The 20022-nt window shown below is 32.1% G+C and overlaps 1 protein-coding gene across 1 annotated transcript; it reads left to right on the top strand.

The window, feature by feature from the left end:
• The first annotated feature begins 8408 nt into the window (after nt 1-8408).
• Nucleotides 8409-11588, top strand: LOC102613626 (ubiquitin-like domain-containing CTD phosphatase). The gene is made up of 7 exons (XM_015528073.3): nt 8409-8731; nt 9001-9145; nt 9487-9601; nt 9689-9752; nt 9888-10053; nt 10433-10733; nt 11327-11588. The coding sequence occupies exons 1-6, from the start codon at nt 8469-8471 to the stop codon at nt 10676-10678; spliced, it is 999 nt and encodes a 332-aa protein (XP_015383559.2). The 5' UTR covers nt 8409-8468; the 3' UTR covers nt 10679-10733; nt 11327-11588.
• Nucleotides 11589-20022: the final 8434 nt, after the last annotated feature.

A 20022-nucleotide genomic window follows, 5' to 3' on the forward strand; every position in this document is an offset into this window, starting at 1 on the left:
GAAAAAGATGAGGCAAGATGATTTAATTATTTTGGTAACAATTCTTGCCATATTAATTTTGTTGAATGAATCATGATAAATGAATTTGCGAAAGTATGTTTGTATGTTTACATGATGGAATTATCATTGTGTGTAATATTGAGTGATTTATCATGATGGATTTGTTTGATGTTAATGTTTATGAAGTGTTTAAGCATGATAGTTAAGTGATGTGTTTAATTTATTCACTTTTCAATGTTTATATGTTTAATTATTGTGAAAATCTCTAGTCTGCACAAGTTGTAATGAATTGGTCATAACTCCTTCTAGAGAACTCCAAATCCAGTTCTGTAAAATTTATTGGAAAGCTAACTTAATTATCTTTCCAACGGTATATAGCTTGCACGTTACTTTCTGCCTCAAACTGGACTACCGGTTAGCAAAACCGGAAAGCCGGATTCGCAAGGAACGCTTGCTGGACCAAACCGGATTTCCGGTTCTGTCAATTCGGAATTCCGAATTCGAGCTGCACCTTGGCAGCATTCGGAACTTGGTATCTTCTGGATCCAACCGGCAAGCCGGTTCGTGTCATCCGGAAAACCGATTTTGCGTGAAGCTTTTGCTGGAACCAACCGGAATTCCGGTTCAGCTCATCCGACAATCCGTTTTCATTGTTTCAAGCTTCTGGTCACAACCGGAATTCCGGTTAGTGCAAACCGGAAATCCGGTTTCGGGGGTTATTTTTCACTGTTCTTCCTCCCTCTTCATTCAGCATTCTGGTTCTCTCTCTCTCACTAAAAGCCGATTACTCCACACTTGATTTCATTCCAAAATCCATCATTCTCATTCGTTTTCAATCCAAATTGATTCATATAAATTATTCTCATCCATTCTTGTGTCTAAAATCAACTGCAAAATCGTTTTAATTGATTCAAACTTACACCTTTTACTCAATATCTTAAAAAATTCGAATTTGTGCATTTTGAGTATTTCAAATTACCACTTCTATAGTGTGTTCTCCTTATGGATTTTACCATAGTTTTCTATTATATTATGCACCTACATTTTCATATGCATTGTTGCTTTCATTGTGGATTAATGATGATTATTGGTTGATATTTGGATGTTTTATATTTGGATAATGAGTTTAACATTGAGTGTTTTATCATGATGCATGGTTATATATATAAGATGATAGCTTGTCAACTCATCATGATGGATTTGTTTTGATTTTAATGATTATTTAATTCCTAAGCATGTCAAATAAGTGATATGCTTTAATTCTCAATCTTTGAATACTTACATATTTCATGATTGTGTGATGTATATACATGATAGATGAGTTATATATTATTTCTTGCATTAGAAGTGATCAAGGTGGATAATTCGAAAATCATGCATTTGAGATTTTTTTTTGTAATGGTTTTGCCATTGAGTATAAATTTTCATCACCTATAACTCCACTACAAAATGGAATTGTAGAGAGAAATGATAGGTCTATTAAAAAAAATGGTTAAGACCACATTGATTAGATATCATCTCAATAATACTCACTATGAGCTTTGGAAATATAGAAAACCCAACATTAGTTATTGCAAAGCTTTTGGATGCAAATGTTTTATTTTGAGCACAAAAGATAATCTTGGCAAATTTGATCCAAAATTTGATGTTGGTATTTTTCTTGGCTATTCAAACCCAAGCAAATCTTATTGAGTGTATAACAAAAGAACTTTGATTGTGGAAAAATTTATACTTGTTATATTTGATGAGTCTAATTCTTCCTCTATGGAGAAAGTTGTTTTTTATGATAATGTAGATGAAGAGCTACAAGAAGATTATCAAATGATAGCCAAAAGAATGCACCACTTGAAAATCAAGAGGAGCAACATGAAGAAACAAATGCGAAGTAAAATGAAGGTATTTCTCAAATACTCCCCAAGGAGTGGAGGTATGTTTCTTCTCACCTTAAGAACTTAATTTTGAAAGATCCATCACAAGGTGTAACTACTATATCATCTCTTAAAAATATATATGAGCATTTGTAATAATGAATTTGATCACTTGTTCTTTAACTCATCATTATGGCTTTTCTTAATAGTTATGTTGATTTTGATGATCTATATATTGGCATATGTTGATTTTGATGATTTATATATTGCCATTATGTACTTATATTTTTACTTAAGTTTTGATGATAAAGAATGTGCATTGATGATTACATTATATTTGATGAAGCTTGATCTTATGCAATCTATGATTAGTGAATGAATGCATTTTTTTGTACTTTATCGATGTATTGTTGAATATGTCTTACTTATTTTAAATGATATCGAAAAAGGGAGAATGATTTAATTTGTGTTATGAAAATATATGCATGTATCTAGGGGGAGCATGTATGCAGGGGGAGTTTTTGTTAAATAATTTTCAAATCATTTTTTAACTTGCATTGATAATTATGGAGCTTGAATATTTGATAATATGCATGCCAATTTGGTAAAGAAAACCTCTTTGCGAAGAAGAATTTTCAAAAATTCGGCATAAACTTGGAATGATTTGATTTCTTGATGATTTTGGTAATTGATGATTATATGTGTGTTGCTTGATAAATTGATGGAGTTGTTGATATTGTTTAAGCTTATATGGAAGTGTTTTTAACTATGTTGTGTATTTGAGGATTTGTGCATTTTAAGGGGAGACTATGTCGAAATTTTTTCTCGCACAAAATGGGTAATATCTTCATTGAATTATTTTTAATGATTTTGTTTCAATTGCATCTATCTATCTTTTCTTTTTTATGATGAAAGGGGAGATAAATATGATATTTTTTTTGGGATAAAATTATTTTGATTAAATTTTTAAATTGGCCATATATTTAGGGGGAGCATATAATATGTTTTTAAATAATATGCATTTTGAGTAATTGTTTTGATAATTGATATTTGATTCTTTTGATGATTTTGATGATATGTGATTATGGTGAGGACTTGATGATTTTGAGATATGATGATAATTTGTGAGTAATATCACTAATCTTGTATTTGAGGTGATGCTTGTTGTTAGGGGGAGATTTTGTTGAAATTTCTATTCGGACAACATGGGTAACAAATTTGCTATTTTTTATTCTTTTCCTTTACGTTTTTTTTATGATGAAGGGGGAGAAGAATACATGTTTTCAAATCTATAAAAATTTGCTACTTTTGTCTTTGCCAATTAAGTTTTTCTTTTTTGATGATGAGGGGGAGAAAAATCCATGTATTTAAATATATTAATTTAGCTAATTGGCAAATTGTAAGAGAAAATTATTTTTAGGGGGAGCAATTTGTGGAATCATTCTTTAAATACATGAAATGTTTGTCATCATCAAAAAGGGGGAGATTGTTAACATATATGTTTCCATAATATTGATTTTGATGATAACAAACAAAGTTAAGAATGATTAATCCTTTAAGCCCAAATTATTTAATATTCTTTTTAAATAAAATCATTATTTTCATATTATAAATGTTTTATATTTAATGGAAAAATGATTTTATGAAATTGATTGTTTTTAATCTTTTTAAATAAATCATTATTTTCACATTATAAATGTTTCATATTTAATGGAAAAATGATTTTATGAAATTGGTTGTTTTTCAAAGTTTATGGTTTAATTGAAAGAATTTTGAAAACTTTGAAATAAACAAGTATTGCTTGAAATTTTGGTTTTGGACCTATTCGAAACTATTTAAATATTTTGGGTCATTCTATAATTTCACATAGGTTGGGTGAAATCATAATTTCAGAAAGTTTTGGGATTGACAAAGTAATATTTAGAAATTCTGAAATTGGACCTATTTGCAAAGTTTCATAACTTTTTGGGCCGTAATACAATTTTACAAAGTTTTGGGGTCAAACTATAATTTAGAAAATAGTGCACTGAACAGGTTACTGTAGCAAGCGGAATTCCGGATTCTGACAAACGGAAGTCCGGATTTTAGGCAGAATCTATCCGAATTGAAAGCGGAATTCCGGATCCTGACAAACGGAAATCCGGTTGTTGGGCAGTAAACTACTGAGCGTAAGCGGAAATCCGGATGTGATAAAGCGGAAGTCCGGATGTTCAGAAATTCAAATTTGTGGCTGTAACGGTAACATTAAGCGGAATTCCGGATGTCCATAACCGGTAATCCGGTTACGACCAAAATGTGCATAACGGCTAGTTTTTGAGTTCAAACTATATAAACTCAAAACCAATTCATTTTTGGTAATCCAAGCAAGCAAGAACAAGTGCACACAACATATATTGAGCTTCAACTTCGTGAATCATCATTCATTAAATCATCTTTGTTCTTCAATTTGTATATCCACTCTTAAAGAGAGATTGATTGTTGTATTTTTCATTTCACATCAAATTGTGAGAGTACAAGTGTGAGAAACACTTGGGGTGAAGAGATTGGAGATATAATCTCTTATTGTAAAGGTTCATTGACACCTTGAAGTCAATTGTAATCGTTTGAAGCCTTGGAAAGGCTTCGATAGTGAAATCCTCAAGCCCGGTGTGCTTGGAGGTGTGGACGTAGGCGGGGATTGCCGAACCACGTAAAAATCCTAGAGTTTGCTTTCTCTTCCCTTGCTCTTTAATTATTGTGCTTTGATTGAACTTATTGCTTTCAAGTTTTTATTAAGACATTAGATTACTTGTTGTGTGGATTTGCTAGGATAATTTTTAAAATTCCAATTCACCCCCCTCTTGGGTTGCACACTTATATTTCATGTTTGTGTTTAACTTAATTGTTGTTCGACAACAGGTTATGGTTCTGGAACAAAACAACCAAAAACAAAAGGGTGAGAAAGGAGGCTTCAATTGATCTTCTTTTACGTACTAAATTAATTCTGTTGCAGAGCTGTAAAGTTAAATAAGTGCTTAGCTATGGAATGCCAAGTAAATTGATTTCTCTTTTGAGCAAGGAAGACGCACAATGTAATCCAATGAAGATGGTATTGTATTCTACCAATAGATTTTAAGTGGTTGTTAGAATTTTTAGATTAAATTGTTCCAACTCATTCTAACCCAAACTAACCCGAATTATTCTAACCCAAACTAACCCGAATTAACCCGAACCGAAATTTTAACCCGAATTATCAACCCAATCCGATCCGAATTGCCAACCCAAACCGAACCGAACCGAATTAAATTCGGTTCGGTTTGGTTCGGGTTGGCGTTTTCAACCCGATTGGGTTCAATTCTCCAACCCGAACGGGTTGAAATCCAAACCGAAACCCGAACAACCCGAACCGAAACCCGATTTGCCCACCCCTAGGCACAACAGGTTCATTGTTGTCCATCATTTGTGTTAAGTTTCTTTATTTCTTGAAATCTTGTTTCTTGTCGTGCAAGCTTTGACTCTCTTTTGACTCTTTGACTCTTCAGTCTTGCTTCCACAGTGTTCTTTGACTCTCTTTTGATTCTTTGACTCTTCAGTCTTGCTTCCACAGTGTTTCGCTTTTTCAAATCTGGTTATTATTGTTTATTTAAGACTTTTAGTTTTAGTTCTATTAACTTTTCCCATATTTGAATACTTAAAAAATACTAAAATTTATCAATAAATTGTAAAATCTATTTTTTTTCTGAGGCAAATTCGAATTACCCAATGCCAACAACAATGATATATATACACACAGTGTTTTACAATTTTAGCAATGATATGTTAGCAAATATGGACGATAGAACTTACGCAATAACTACTCTAATTATAATCATCCATCCAATCAAATTACAATCATACTATTGTAAAATCAAGAAATAAAATAATTATAAATTTATAAAAGATAAAATAATTAATAATAAATTATATCTGAGGCGACGACCAACGTATAAATTCAATTACATACTATCAAATTAAGAATAAATATTTGTTGATAAAGTAAACCATGCATTAGATTTACGAATTTTTGTTGTGAATAGAAGGAGATTTCAAGCAATTGGATTACTCCCATTGTTTCTTTGAAGCATAAATAGATTAAGATAAATAAAGTTTATCTTTTATGTTATAGAGAAGGAGATTTTGATCCATTGGGCTACTCTTATTATTTTTTTGAAAAGAAACGTATATGGAAAAAAAAAAAAAAAGGTGAACATGCATACAATATACAAATTATCCCATTTTAAAAATTATTTTTAATAATTAAAAAAAATAGTGCTTGAAAATCACCTGCAACATTGTTATCTGGCATTTTCAATTCCTCGCTTTTAGAACAACTTTTAATTTACTCCAATTTCTTAGAGGTCTCTCATGCAAATCGGAAAAAAAAATATTAATTAATGAAAAAATTTTAATAGTAACAATCAGTCTTAAAATTGGGTAAAGATGAAAAATAACATACTGAAATATGGTTTGAATCTAATTATAAAAATCTCCTCCAAAATTGAAAATGAAAATAACAGTTCTTATATATAGTAGGTCACACTGAAATTAATTCTACAAATTAGAACTTTGTCATTCTTCACCAAATTCACATTTCTTGTGTGAAGGGGTGGTTGAGAGAAAACATGACAACATGAAGAAAATTGCATGTGATAACATAAAATTTAAGAATACATTCTTATTATTTTAGATATCAAAAATTGCTTTGGAGTTCTTTTTTTTTTAAATGTTATTTATTTTTGAAAATAATTTTTGAATATTTATAAAAATTTCTTTAGCATTTTTTTTGGAGTATTTTTTTGAGAATTTAAAATAAAAAAAATTAACCTTTTGTTTCCTTTAAAAAAAACACTTGGGCTTTGAAGCCTTTCCAGGCTCGGGCAACCAAAAGTCTGACCTTTTTCACCTACCAGGCTACCATAGGCTTAGACAAAATCCAGGCTGGGCTTGGGCTTCACTTCATTTTTCATCTCTTTAAAGTTGTTTTTTTTAATTATTTAAAAAAATTATATAGATACAAAAAAAATTACTTTAAAAAAACAAGTGATATGCACCGGCTCCGTTTATTGTGTTGACAACTGAGTAAACTGGGTATAGTTTAATGTTGTTTTTATAAACATTATGTTTAATTTTAGAAAAAAATCTATGGTGCAATTGTGGTACCGTGCCACAGTTGCATCCAGCCGTTAGATGCTAATAGACTCTACTCATTTAAGTACATCTAACGACTGGATACAATTATGACACGATGCCACAGTTGTACCGTAGCCGCACCCCTAATTTTGTGTGTGATTATCGGTGCTTTTTACTTTTTGTTAGAAAAAGTGCTTCGTCCTTCCACTTGTCATGTCTCCATTGGTCCATATGTCACATACAAAATTATGTCCATTTGGAGTAACTAAGTTGGGCTATGCCTTGACAATGGGCTACCATCTCCCTGGGTTGTAGGAGCCCCATTACCATAAAAAAACATATATTCTAATAAGTAATAACAATAAATATGAACAAAGAATTTGTTTTTTCCTATTATCTAGCAGGTTCTATTTTCTTTTTCCATAATCAAAAGGAATTATATCAAAATTATATTCAATTTTTAAAAATCAAATGTATCTTTGTCTTAATCATTTCCACAGCAATGTAAAAAAATAATAATGATTTACTTTTTCACAATAAAAAACCAAATCAAAATTTATAATAATAAAATGTTTTTAAAATTAAAATTTATAGTAAAGTTGCTTAGGTCTAGATGAATTTTAAATGCTAGACTAAAAATATATAAATATTTTTTGTTCGTTTGATCGTGTGGGCATCTAGCACCGATGACTGCGTGTGCATAATCACCTAATTTGTAGTGCATAATTGCACGCACAATAAGTTATGATTAGGGGCCATAGAGTTCCCAGCACACAAACCCCAATTGAAACTCATCACGCCAGCAATTGCGCACTATTTTCCGATTCTATGTATGTAAAGGCAATTATCAAGTCATATTAGATGTAAATTATAATAACTCAAAAGTAAGATTACTTAGTCTCTGTTCGGTATGGCTTATTTAATAGTTATAAATACTTATTTAATTTTATAAGCACTTATCATAATTTTTATTGTTGTTTGATTATTTTTCTAATAGAGCTTTTAAAACTTAAATAAGATGTTTTACCTCTACTACCTAAAGCTCAAATTGTGAGTTTTTGGACGTAGAGGCTGAATATCTTTTTTTTAAATGTCAAAATATCTCAAATATCATCTACTTATTTGATAATTTTAGTTATTCTTTTCATAATATAATTTTAAAAATTTTACCTATCAAAGTAATTTCATAAATTTTTATTAATAACTAAATAGCTAAACTTTTTTTTAGTAAAAATTTTATTTATAAAAACTCTACTAATAAAAATACTACTTAAAAAATTATATTAAACGGAGCCTAAAAAAAATAATAGTATGGAAAAGAAGTGGGAAGGTCATGGGCCGCGACATTTTGGTTCGTTGCAAGTTCCAGTATATGCAAATTATAAATATTTGAAAACAAAGCGTGTAGTGTACGAGCAAGAACCTTTTGGTTTCATTTGAACAGTAACACACATGGCATCTTCTTCGTCTTCTTCAACTGCAAGTTCGTCAGAAGAGCTGACACTGACAGTCAAATGGAGCGGCAAAGAGTACACAGTCCGAGTCTGCGGCGACGACTCAGTTGCCGAGCTGAAGCGCCGTATCTGCGAGCTCACCAACGTTTTGCCCAAACGTCAGAAGCTCCTTTACCCTAAAATCGGCAACAAACTCGCCGACGACACCGTTTTGCTCTCTCAACTCCCCCTCAAGTCCTCCCTCAAAATGACCATGATTGGGTTCGTCTCAAAATTTGTATTTTTTTTCCTTATTTGATTCAAAATTTGTTCCCTGGTTTTATGCTTAATTTTTTTAAAATAAATTCTGTACCCACTTCTTAAATTTAGGCCAATTTTATGATGACATTTTGATTATCTCTTATAATTGTGAGATAAAAAGGATCAGTTTAAATATGAGCAAGCTAGTATTTGGCTTTTAAGTTCACTATGGTGCTGGCAGTTATACTTCATTGAGTTGGTGATATTGAATTCAACTGAAACTTTTTCAGTACTGTTGAAGATGAGATAATTGTGGATCCTGTGGACTCTCCTGAAATTATTGACGATTTTGAACTTGGGCAAGAAGAAGCTGTTGACATCAAGGACAAAGAAGTCAATAAGCAGAAACTGAGGCGTCGTGTCAGTCAGTACAAGGTCTGTTGTATTGTTGTTTACTTTAAAATGTGGTGAAAATGTTGACTGGTACGGATGAATTTGGTGTATTTGGAAAAGGGTTGCAATGACTGGTTTCTAATGGATTAAATTAGAATTCGCGTTTCAAATTTTCGTTGTAATGCTCAATGTTTTCATTGCCAACGTATTTTTGTGGTTCCGTAACTAAATTTTCTAAATGACAGCATATTAATAGGTTGATATTCTTTATGTCACATTAACTCACGAACATACAGGAGATTATTTCGAGTGGATTGATTTGGTTGTAATTTTATTTCACACTGTTTAGTGGCCTTATTTCTACTAACATGTGCTAATTGTAGATTAAACTTCGAAATCCATGCCGTGAAGGGAAGAAGCTACTCGTTCTGGATATTGATTACACATTATTTGATCACCGGTCTACTGCTGAGAATCCGCTTCAACTTATGAGGCCTTGTAAGATCTTTTCTCATTGCTAGTATTTACCTTCAATTTTCTTTTTCTTCCACTAACAATTATCTCTGGCGTCGTTGTATTCTGCAGATCTTCATGAGTTTCTCACTGCTGCCTATGCAGAGTATGATATCATGATATGGTCGGCAACCAGGTCAGATTTCTGCCGATCCCTTTTCCTTTTACTTCTTCCAAGATAATGATTTTGAAAGAGATGGAGTAAATTTGTTTTTGGAAGTTGGGGTAAGAATATCTATTGCAGAAGCTTATAAATTTTTCCTTTCTGCAGCATGAAGTGGGTTGAGTTGAAGATGGAAGAGCTTGGTGTGCTAACAAATCCAAACTACAAAATCACGGCACTTCTAGATCATTTAGCTATGATCACAGTTCAATCGGATTCTCGAGGAATTTTTGATTGCAAGCCACTTGGCTTGATTTGGGATCAGTTTCCTGAGGTATAAATAAAACTATATTTGAATTGTCTCTGCTTGCTGCTGTCTTTGCTAGTATTAAAGAGGAGGCTCGAATCATATGAAATTATATCTTTTTCTTTCTTTTCTTTTGGTGTTTCCTTTGTGTTGCATATGGTGGCATAAATCATTAGTTTAGAGTGGACTATTTTCAGAATAGGAGTAAGAGAAGAATTGTCTTCAAAATAGTTAATGGTAGTGTTGACCTGGAACAATTTCATCTTTGTGAATCCCACTATAGTCCTATGAATGCCACCGAATAACTATATGAAATGCAAAAGAGATTTGCTTCAGATGCTTTTTAGAAATTGGAAATTTTGCATTTTCATGTGGTCGGTGATGGTGGTTTTTGTTCTATTTGCAGTTCTACAGTTCCAAAAACACCATCATGTTTGATGATCTGCGAAGAAATTTTGTGATGAACCCACAAAATGGTTTGGCTATCAAGCCATTTAGGAAAGCTCATGCTAATCGAGACAGCGATCAAGAGCTTGTAAAACTCACGCAGTACTTGCTAGCAATTGCAGATCTGGATGACTTGAGCAACCTTGATCATGGCAGATGGGAGTTTTATATTGAGGACAACACCAAAAGACGCAGGCATGCATGAGCAATGTCAGCAAGCTCTGGGATTTCCTTTATATCGCTGTGACCATGTTCTTGAGGTATGTGTTATATGAGATTAGTAGTTCCAGGCATTTATGCTAAAATTGGTTTCACTCTTCCAGTAGGGTTTGACTAGTTGGAAATGACTTAATTATTGCATAACCAAAGACGAAATCCAAAATTTTCATAATGTCGTAATTTTGTGCCTAGTTTACAATCTTAAATTTTCAAATTTTCTTGCGTTTTGCGTATGGATGTTAATCTATTTGATCCACGCCATGATCCAAATTAACTACAGCAGATATAGTAGCAAATTGCAAATTTGCTGAATTTGTTCTGATGTGTGTAGGCTTAAGCACTTGTTGGCACCTAAAATAAATTGTCATTAAATTTGGTTATTGGCAATCTATTTATACTTTGTTCAGCTAATTTTCAATCGCAAGCTAGCAGCATACAAAGTAATTAATCCCATACCGAGTTTTCTGTAACCTTGCCTATAATTGCCTGTGTTGCAACAAATCATAGGCCTGGAATATAACATGTAGCGAATTAGTTTGGTTGAAAATATTCTCATTTACGGGTTATTCAATTCATTTCTTTCATTTTTTTTTTCTCTGTTCTAACACTATCTATGTTCTACTTTCTTTTCAAGGACATTAACATCGAATGCTGAAGTTCCCGGTAAAGGTCAATGTTCTGGGAATATTAATGATTTCAGTAAAGATCTCTTTCTCTTCAGAGGTTTCAGTATTGGATTGTGATATTGTTGAAGATATTATATATTTCTGTGTTTTTGTTGAGGGCATGGTGACTGATGAACACAGGATTGCTAACTATTTAGTTATTATTATTATACATGGTACAATTTGTAAAGTTTTGTTGAGAAATCAAATATGAATTGATGTTGGGGAAAATTTTGAGTGTTAATGACGATTACTCCTGCAGAGTGGATGTATGCACGTTTTTTAAATTTCAGGCTGAACTGCTTTATTTATAATGCAACCTTAAATTAGAGTTAGACAGAATGTTTAGTTTTAAATCTTTATTTTAAAACATGTGGACATCCACTCTTAAGAATCTTTATGTTAATAATTGGTTTATAAGATTGTAAGAAAGATTAATGTTAGGGGATCTCAATATTTGGATCTCTGTTTATATGCTAATTGATGTGACATTCATTTATTTGATGATATAATAATAATTTCACGAGTTAAAAAATTCATCATTGTGCATGTAGATGGGATACAAGTTATATATCGAATATTACTAAAGCTCAATAATGTACTCTCCATTTTCTTGAACTCCTATTTTTCTCATTAGTGGGTTTAATAGTAAAGAGAACTAGGGTTGGCAACAGGATGGGACTTAATTGGGATTTGGCGATCTTGATCCTATCTCGATTATCAATTGGGACAAAAAATGTGTCCCAAATTTCGTCCAAACATTGACTTGGAACAAAAAAGGCTCTCGATCCCAGCTCGATGTGGGATCCCAAGTCTTGATCGAGATCTCCAATTATCACTGGATGATATAAATTTTTTATCACATGCTGTAGATTCTCTAATAAACGACATATCATATATCTATAACCAACATGTCATATATATTATATATCAAAACAACTAATCATATACATATAACCGATATGTCATATGTGATCTATATTATTTATCAAAATGACTTGTAATACATGTGACTGACATGTTAGATTTATGTGATTCTTTAAATTAACTTGTCATACATTTCTAAAAATTTAAATTTTGGGACATTCAGGATCCCGATAGGATTTACTGCATCATGTTCCAAATAGTAAGCCAGGACAAATTTGAGTCTTCAATCCCAACCTAAATAGTAAATCGAGATAAGATTTTGTATCTAATTTCGTCCTGACCGGGCCGTGAATCTTGATTGGATTTTGGGGAATTCTTCCATCTTAAAGAGAACTGAAAGATGGTATTTTTAAATAAAACCCTAACATGTTAGTATTAATATTGATATTAATGATATGCTATATATGTCTATGTTGTTTGATAAGAATGAGATTGCACAATAAACTTTTTTAATTTAAAATTAGTTCCATCAAATTATAATTATTGATTTTAGAATTCCAGAAGATTTTGTAAAACTTGTTGAAAAAACCTAACCAAATTAATTGATCCTTAATTTGTAGTCCAACCCTCTAATCAATTAATTAAAATCTTTAAATAACCAATTAACGACATTAAATTAAATTGACTTTTTTCTGGTAACTCCAATCGATCTGCCTCTTTCATAGTAAATGATTAATGGCTCTTTCTTGTTTGGCTACAACTTCAAAAAGACAGGTTCATTGGAATATCTTGAGAATTTCGAAAACTTTATCACGACATTAGTAAGTCCAAATAAATAAATTAATTAATTAAATAAAAAATAAATGCTTTGTGATTTTCTATTGGCACCACAAGATACAGAGCAAACCCATATATATATATATATATATATACCAAAGTGCTTCTAATCAAATTGATGTCAGCTGGTTGAATCATCACCCAAAAAATACAGCCAAAAACGTATTGGGATAAACGTAGCGGGATAAGTCCCTAATTTCTAATGTTTTACATAGTTTTTATTTTTATCAATCACTCATTGATTAAGTGGTTGGCACTTTCTCACTTCATTCTTGAGGTCGAGATTTTCAGTTTTCTCATGTGTGTTCAGGAATTATAATTTCTCTCGAGAGTATATCTCTTATGGGAGTGAAATTTTTTAGTTGAAAGAAAGTTATGTTTACACTAAGTTCTAAATATATTATGATACTTTTAAAGAGCTTGAGAGTTTTGAGTTTTTTCATGTGGGTTAATCTCTCACAAAGTAAATTTTTAAGCTGGACTTCAAATAATACATATTTAGATAGGTGCAAGTCTCGGCGGACTTCAAATTATAAATTTTAAACATTGCTATATCAATAGATTTATAATGTAATTCAGATGTACTATATCAAGATTGATGCCGCAAACTTATGGAACTATTTGACACAAATAGACAAGCTATGTCATTTCTTTGAAAAAATAAAACAAAATCTCAGGGGGCTTACTATTATTCCTAAAATTTATTACAAAGTGCTTCACCGGAGTCAAAAGGGATGGCCAAAATATAAGCACACAAAAAATACACAACCAAAAACTTATCACAAAGCACTTAATTAGAGCGAAATAGACTTATATAGACTACACTTAGGCGACCCAAATAATTTTTTTTTTGCCAAAATAATTTTACGTATTTTTTAGAAAATTCATAATGAAAAAGAAAGCCATTAACACAACAAATAATAATGATAATGATGATGATGATGATGCAGCACAGAGTGCATGAAAAAAAAAATAAAAATAAAACTCACCTGCTAATTGTGATTTGATATTAAAATGCAAAACCGCAAAAACCCTAAATGGACTTTGATTCTCTGAATTACTTTTAACACACAATCAAATACAAAACCTTAGTATCCAAACATGGCATTAAATTTGTTTTTTTTTTCAAAAATAAAAAATAACGCAACATTCTCTCATTGCATTTATTATCGTTATCATAAATAAATATAAATTACCTAATATAAAATCAAGTGTTGTGTTGCCTCATTTTTAAACTATGTATTATTTAATTCATTTTTACTTTCATTTTTTGTTAGTGGTAAAATGTAAACCAAAGGTATTGAGGGATGACATATATGGAGTATGATTCAGGACCCTGATAAAGAATGAAAGGGAAGCTGATAAGGGAGGATCAAATGAGAAGATCTCGAAGAATCAAGCTCAATCATCCAAATTGCCCGAGAGTAATAGAAAAACGCCTTCTACAATATATCCAAGTCGCCACATGACTATACAAGACCACGAGACAGTGACAGCCACGCCATCGCCACCATGCCACGTCGTTACAGCACAATCCCCACTCAGACTATCTCCTAAATATATCCTTATACACCACTAAAGTAAGAATTAGGGAAAAGGGACCATAGACAAGGCCACTTGCACTCCTCTAGTGAGGTTAGGCACTTTTCAACTCAATTGACTCATTCAAAATGGGTCAATTAGAGTTAAGGACACACTATCAACACAGATTGTCCCTAAATAGACAATCGTCCAGTCCAAACAAGCTTAAGAGCCTCCTTAAAAGGTGACAAATTACCTTAAAAGCCCTACATGAGGGGGAATATCACCAATGGCTGATCGCCACATGTCTAAAGGGACACAAAGACACCCTCATGGGCAATCTTCCATAAATGGTCAGATTGACCTGAGAAAAAGAGTAAGTTTACTTACTCACAAAACACTCAAAATCTCTTATTCTAAGGTTTTCTTTGAAAAACCCTCTCTCCATTCAACTTTCTATTGACTTGACTGTCGAAGTGTCGTTGCCACCCACAAGGTTGTCCGAAAGTGAGAAGAACTCCATAAGGATCATCGAGAGCTAAAAGACCTCCAATAGGATTGTCAAAAAAAAAAAAAAAACTCCCAGAGAGATCGTCCTAGAGCAAGAAGACCTCCTAAAAGATTGTCCTAGATTAAGAAGAACTCCCAGAGGGATCGTCCTAGAGCGAGAAGACCTTCTATATGATTATTCCAAAGTAAGAAGAACTTCAAGAGGGATCGTCCTAGAGCAAGAAGACCTCTTACATGATTTTCATATAATAAGAAGAACTCCTAGAGGGATTGTCTTAAAGTAAGAGGAACTTTTAGAGTGATCGTCTCAAAGTGAGAAGAACTCGTTAAAGAGCCCTAGAATGAAAATGACTCTCAAAAGAGCCATAAGTGAGAAGAACTGTTAGAAAGAGCCCTAAAATAAGAGAAAAAAATCTCCAACAAAAGGATCACCCTCGAGCAAGAAGAACTTAAAAAAAAAAGGACCATCCCTAGATAAGAAGGGAACATGACAAACTCTTTAAAATTTCAACATAATGGGAAAGTCGCAATCTTTGAGGGCGCACTCCACACTCCCCAAGTATCCAAGACAGTGTGAAGTTCACCTCCAATGAGGGTTTATCCAAACCTCTCGAGTCTCTAAGATGCTAAAAAAATCCTATTATTGAGAAGTCCACCTCAAATTCCTCAATTTCTTCATCTCAATATTATGATTATCCATTTCTAACTCAGCTCTTTATTTTTAAAATTTATATATTTGAAACATATTTTTTACATTTATTGCTTGTAGGGACCTCAATGGTCCCTCATATGATTGATCCTCTTTTAAAGAGACCTCGTGAGATCGTCTCACTTGGCCATTATCTATAATTTGTTTGAGGTTCTTATTAATAAAAACATGATTTTACCTTCACCATTGATTGTGTTTATATCATGATAAGGACTAGGGATGGCAAAATCTGGGTCCGGGTCTGGGTTTAGTCTTTCCAGTTTCGGACCCGGATGGTAATTTGTAATTCCGGATCTGAAAATAAACTCGGATATTTTTACTCCGGGTTCAACCCAAAAATTTTCAGGTTTTCGGATTCCGGGTTTAGAACCCAGATGATTGATAAAGAGATATGATTTTCTCTCTATTTTCAGTGAATTCCTCCTTACATTTTAATTTATTGCCAACAACAATGAAAAATAATTCAAAGTCAAATAACTAAAAATAAATTCAAAGATAAGAGAGCATACAAAATTCAATTTTCAAACATAGTGATGACAAATTTGGCGATGATGATGAAAAATTGGGCTTTGTGGGGTTAAATCAAGAAAATGGGAGAAATGAGATTTAGTCTTCAACATCATGTACGCTATTCATTCTCATCTCCACTCTTGCTTTCTTCTTCCTTTGCTACAGCCGCCACTTCTAATCTCCTTTTCTTCTTCCTTTTTTTGGTTTTTTATTTTTCTATTTTTTTATTCTTTCTTCATCGATCTTCTTCGCCTTTGATGATGATGAACATGAACACAGCAGGGGTGGTGAAGCAATGGCGAGCGGCGACGATGATTTGATGAAGAGAAGGGTTGAATAGAGAGGAAATGGTTTGGCTTATGATGATTTGATGAATTGATGAAGAGAAGGGAGAGAGTGGAAATGTTCAGCGGCTGTGAATTAGGGCAGGGCTGGTTGTTTTTTAATTTATATTAAGAGGGTTTCGAATTTACGGGTTCAACCAAACCCAGAACCGGACCTGGATACATCCGGGTTGATAAAATTGAATCCGAATTTAGAATTTAATTTGCTCCGGTATGGGTTGAACCCGGACCGGATTTTCCGGATCCGGATTAAATTGCCATTCCTAATAAGGACTCAAAAAGGACCTGATGGGTTATCCTTTTTCGATATGTTAGATACATTTAATTATACATGCATTTTATGAAAAAATCCCTAAAGGGATCTTGTAGACCCTATTGAGTTGATTGAGACATTTAGATTAATTTTTTATGGATAGTTTAAATTGAAACGAATAGATGGTTGCTAAATATTATTGTCTATTAATTTATACATTTATCAAATACCATTAAGTGGAATAATAATAAACATTGCTCTAGTTCACGGGAAGAACATATACGAATAATGATTGCTCTAGTTCACAGGAAGAACCTAAGAAGCTACAAAAAAGATCTCTCAAATTTTTATGCTCTTATTCAAGAACCTGTGTTACTAAAGGATAAAATGACAATCATACCCCGAACTGAAGGCGCACTCGAAAAACGATGAAGCCGATATCCCTATGATGATGCACTAGTGATCACAATTGATATCTCTTTCCAGTAGATATCATCTTTGCCATCATCTTGCACCAAAATGGACATAAACTTTATGAAGATGCACCCATGGGGAACCCCGTTAGCAGGAGTTGCAGGCGAGAAAATAATGCCTAAAGAGGTCATATCCTTACCAGCTATTGTAACTCATGATTATCACCATATTGTTCATCTTATTGATTTTTTTATTGTCTATAGGAAAAACGCCTATAGCTATGTTATCAACCACCCATACACTACTTCAACCAAATGTGCCATCTCAATACGCTACTTGGTGGTAGTGTCGTTAAGGTGCACCAAATTTAAAACCTTACCACTAATATAAATAATTAGTACAGAGCGAGTAAGGATCGATCCCACAGAGACTATGCTAGTTATATTTATTATTAACTCCAAAGCAAGATTTAAAATAAAATAATAGTAATAATAATAATAATAGTAATAGTAATAATAATATAAATTAATCTAACTAAAGAAAATGCCAATTAAAAATAAAAGGGGGATTTATGAATTTTTAACTAAATAGTAAGAAATAAAGAAATTAAAATTACGAACAAGAATTTAATAAAAACTCTAATTAAAGGAGAAAGAAATAATAATGATGAAAACTTTGGTTAAAGGATCATTCGCCACCACCAAACATGCACATAATATATTAATTCTATCATTAATTTATATTGAAACTATCAACCGTAGACAACAATAAGCTCTGTTAGTCTCAATCTTTCCTTAGTGTGTCGTTAGGCAAAATAAGCTCTTCACCTAATCTCTAACCATTAAATAATTTAAAACAAGCTCTTTAAATTTAAGATAATGGAAGCATTAAACAAAGAAAGATATTAGGTTGATCTAGGCAATAAACACACAAGCTCGGATTATTTAACCTAGGTTATGTTCTTCAATTGAAATCACTGATTCCAACCTGCTACTAATGATTAAAATATCAAGACAATTACGGATCAAGAATTTTAATCTAGCAATAAAATTTATTCAAGTCCTATCTAATTGGCCACTCAAACAAAACAAGAATAAATCATGAACATTAATTATAGAAGAACATAAACAATCTCAATTAAATAAATTGAATGATAGAATTTAAATTTAATTGCATAGCATATTTAGGGTTTTGAATTCACCCTCAACCAAATAAAAATCTAGCCTAACATAATTGAATTGAGAATAAGAGAATTGACAAAACCAATCATGGAGATTAATTCAAGCGGCTGCCTTTTTCTTCAATTGGATTTCGGCTGTTGATTTTTCTTCTTCTTGCCGAATTCTTCTTGCTGCCTTGCTCTCTTTTTATAATGCTAGTTGACCGAATTCTTCTCCAACAAGAATAAAGAAATCCTTTTTCAATTCTAATTTAAATCCTTTTCCAATTTAATCTTCATTCCTTCTCAATTTGAATTTCTTCATGCCTTTTTATTATCCACAATCTCCAATTAATTCCCTATTCAATAAAATAATACAATGAATTAAAAATAAGAAATAAAAATAACTAGCAAATATATAAAAAAATAAAATATGTATATTAATTAATTCCCTATTAAATTAAAAATTAACTAAAATAACTAGAATATTTAAGATCAAAATAAGAAAAAGATGGAGAAATTAAAAGCAAAATATATGGAAAATATGCACTTATCAAATTCCCCCACACTTACCCTTTGCTCGTCCTCGAGCAAACCTAGAACAAAAATAAAAAGAAAACCTAAACTAGTCCACTTTCGTAGGAAATCACGATTACATTTAGCGTATGCAACAAGCCTTTAAACCCCTAGGCGGCCCTAGTGGACGAGTTATAGTCTCGTGAGGGCTTCAGCGATGATACCCACAAACATCATTGCAAATTTTTTTTTTTTTTTTTAGTTTAGCAGAAAAAGAACAAAGGAATTTAAAATAAAACTAGCCTCAAAGATTGCATAAATCATATAGCTAAAAGAAAATTTCAAATATTATCAAAGTTCTAACTTTAATTCAATAGTCAATCACATCTTTCTTTTGATTCTCATAGTGTGTGTGTGTGAATCAATTCAATTAAAATCCATTCCCAAAATCTTCAATATCAACAGCCTTTGCCTTGAACAAAGAAAAGAGTAGGTCAAACTAATCTTATCATCTTGATCTCTAATTTTTTCTTTTTTTCTTTTACAGGCATTTGTGTGCATTTTCTTTTGAAATTCCTCTTTTTTTTTTTTTTTTTTTTTTTAGTCAAGAGCTTTCACTCTACCCCTTAAGGTAGCCTTCTTCTCATGGTAGATTATCCTCTACATACTGGTGGTACATAGGCCCAAATTACTCAAGGATAGCTTCACTCTTAAGGGTTATAGGTAGCTATTTCTGACTATGGAGCCTGTGTATACTACACTGTATTGTGGAGATAAGAATCAAGACAAACAGTCATTTACTCAATCTAAAATTCTCAACTCAGGCTGCGTCAATCTCAAATTCTAAGTCAAAATTATGAAAGAATTGATATTAGTGCTCATGGTTTAAAGAATCTCAATTAAGAGGAAATCAACACAAGAATCAAGTATAAACTAAGGTAATATTCAACCCTTTCTAAGAACCATATTCATTGTCAATCAAATTCTTATCACTGGCTAATATTCAAAACAATTTTTTTTTTTGT

This window comes from Citrus sinensis, chromosome 5 (assembly GCF_022201045.2).
Source record: "Citrus sinensis cultivar Valencia sweet orange chromosome 5, DVS_A1.0, whole genome shotgun sequence".
NCBI lineage: Eukaryota > Viridiplantae > Streptophyta > Magnoliopsida > Sapindales > Rutaceae > Citrus > Citrus sinensis.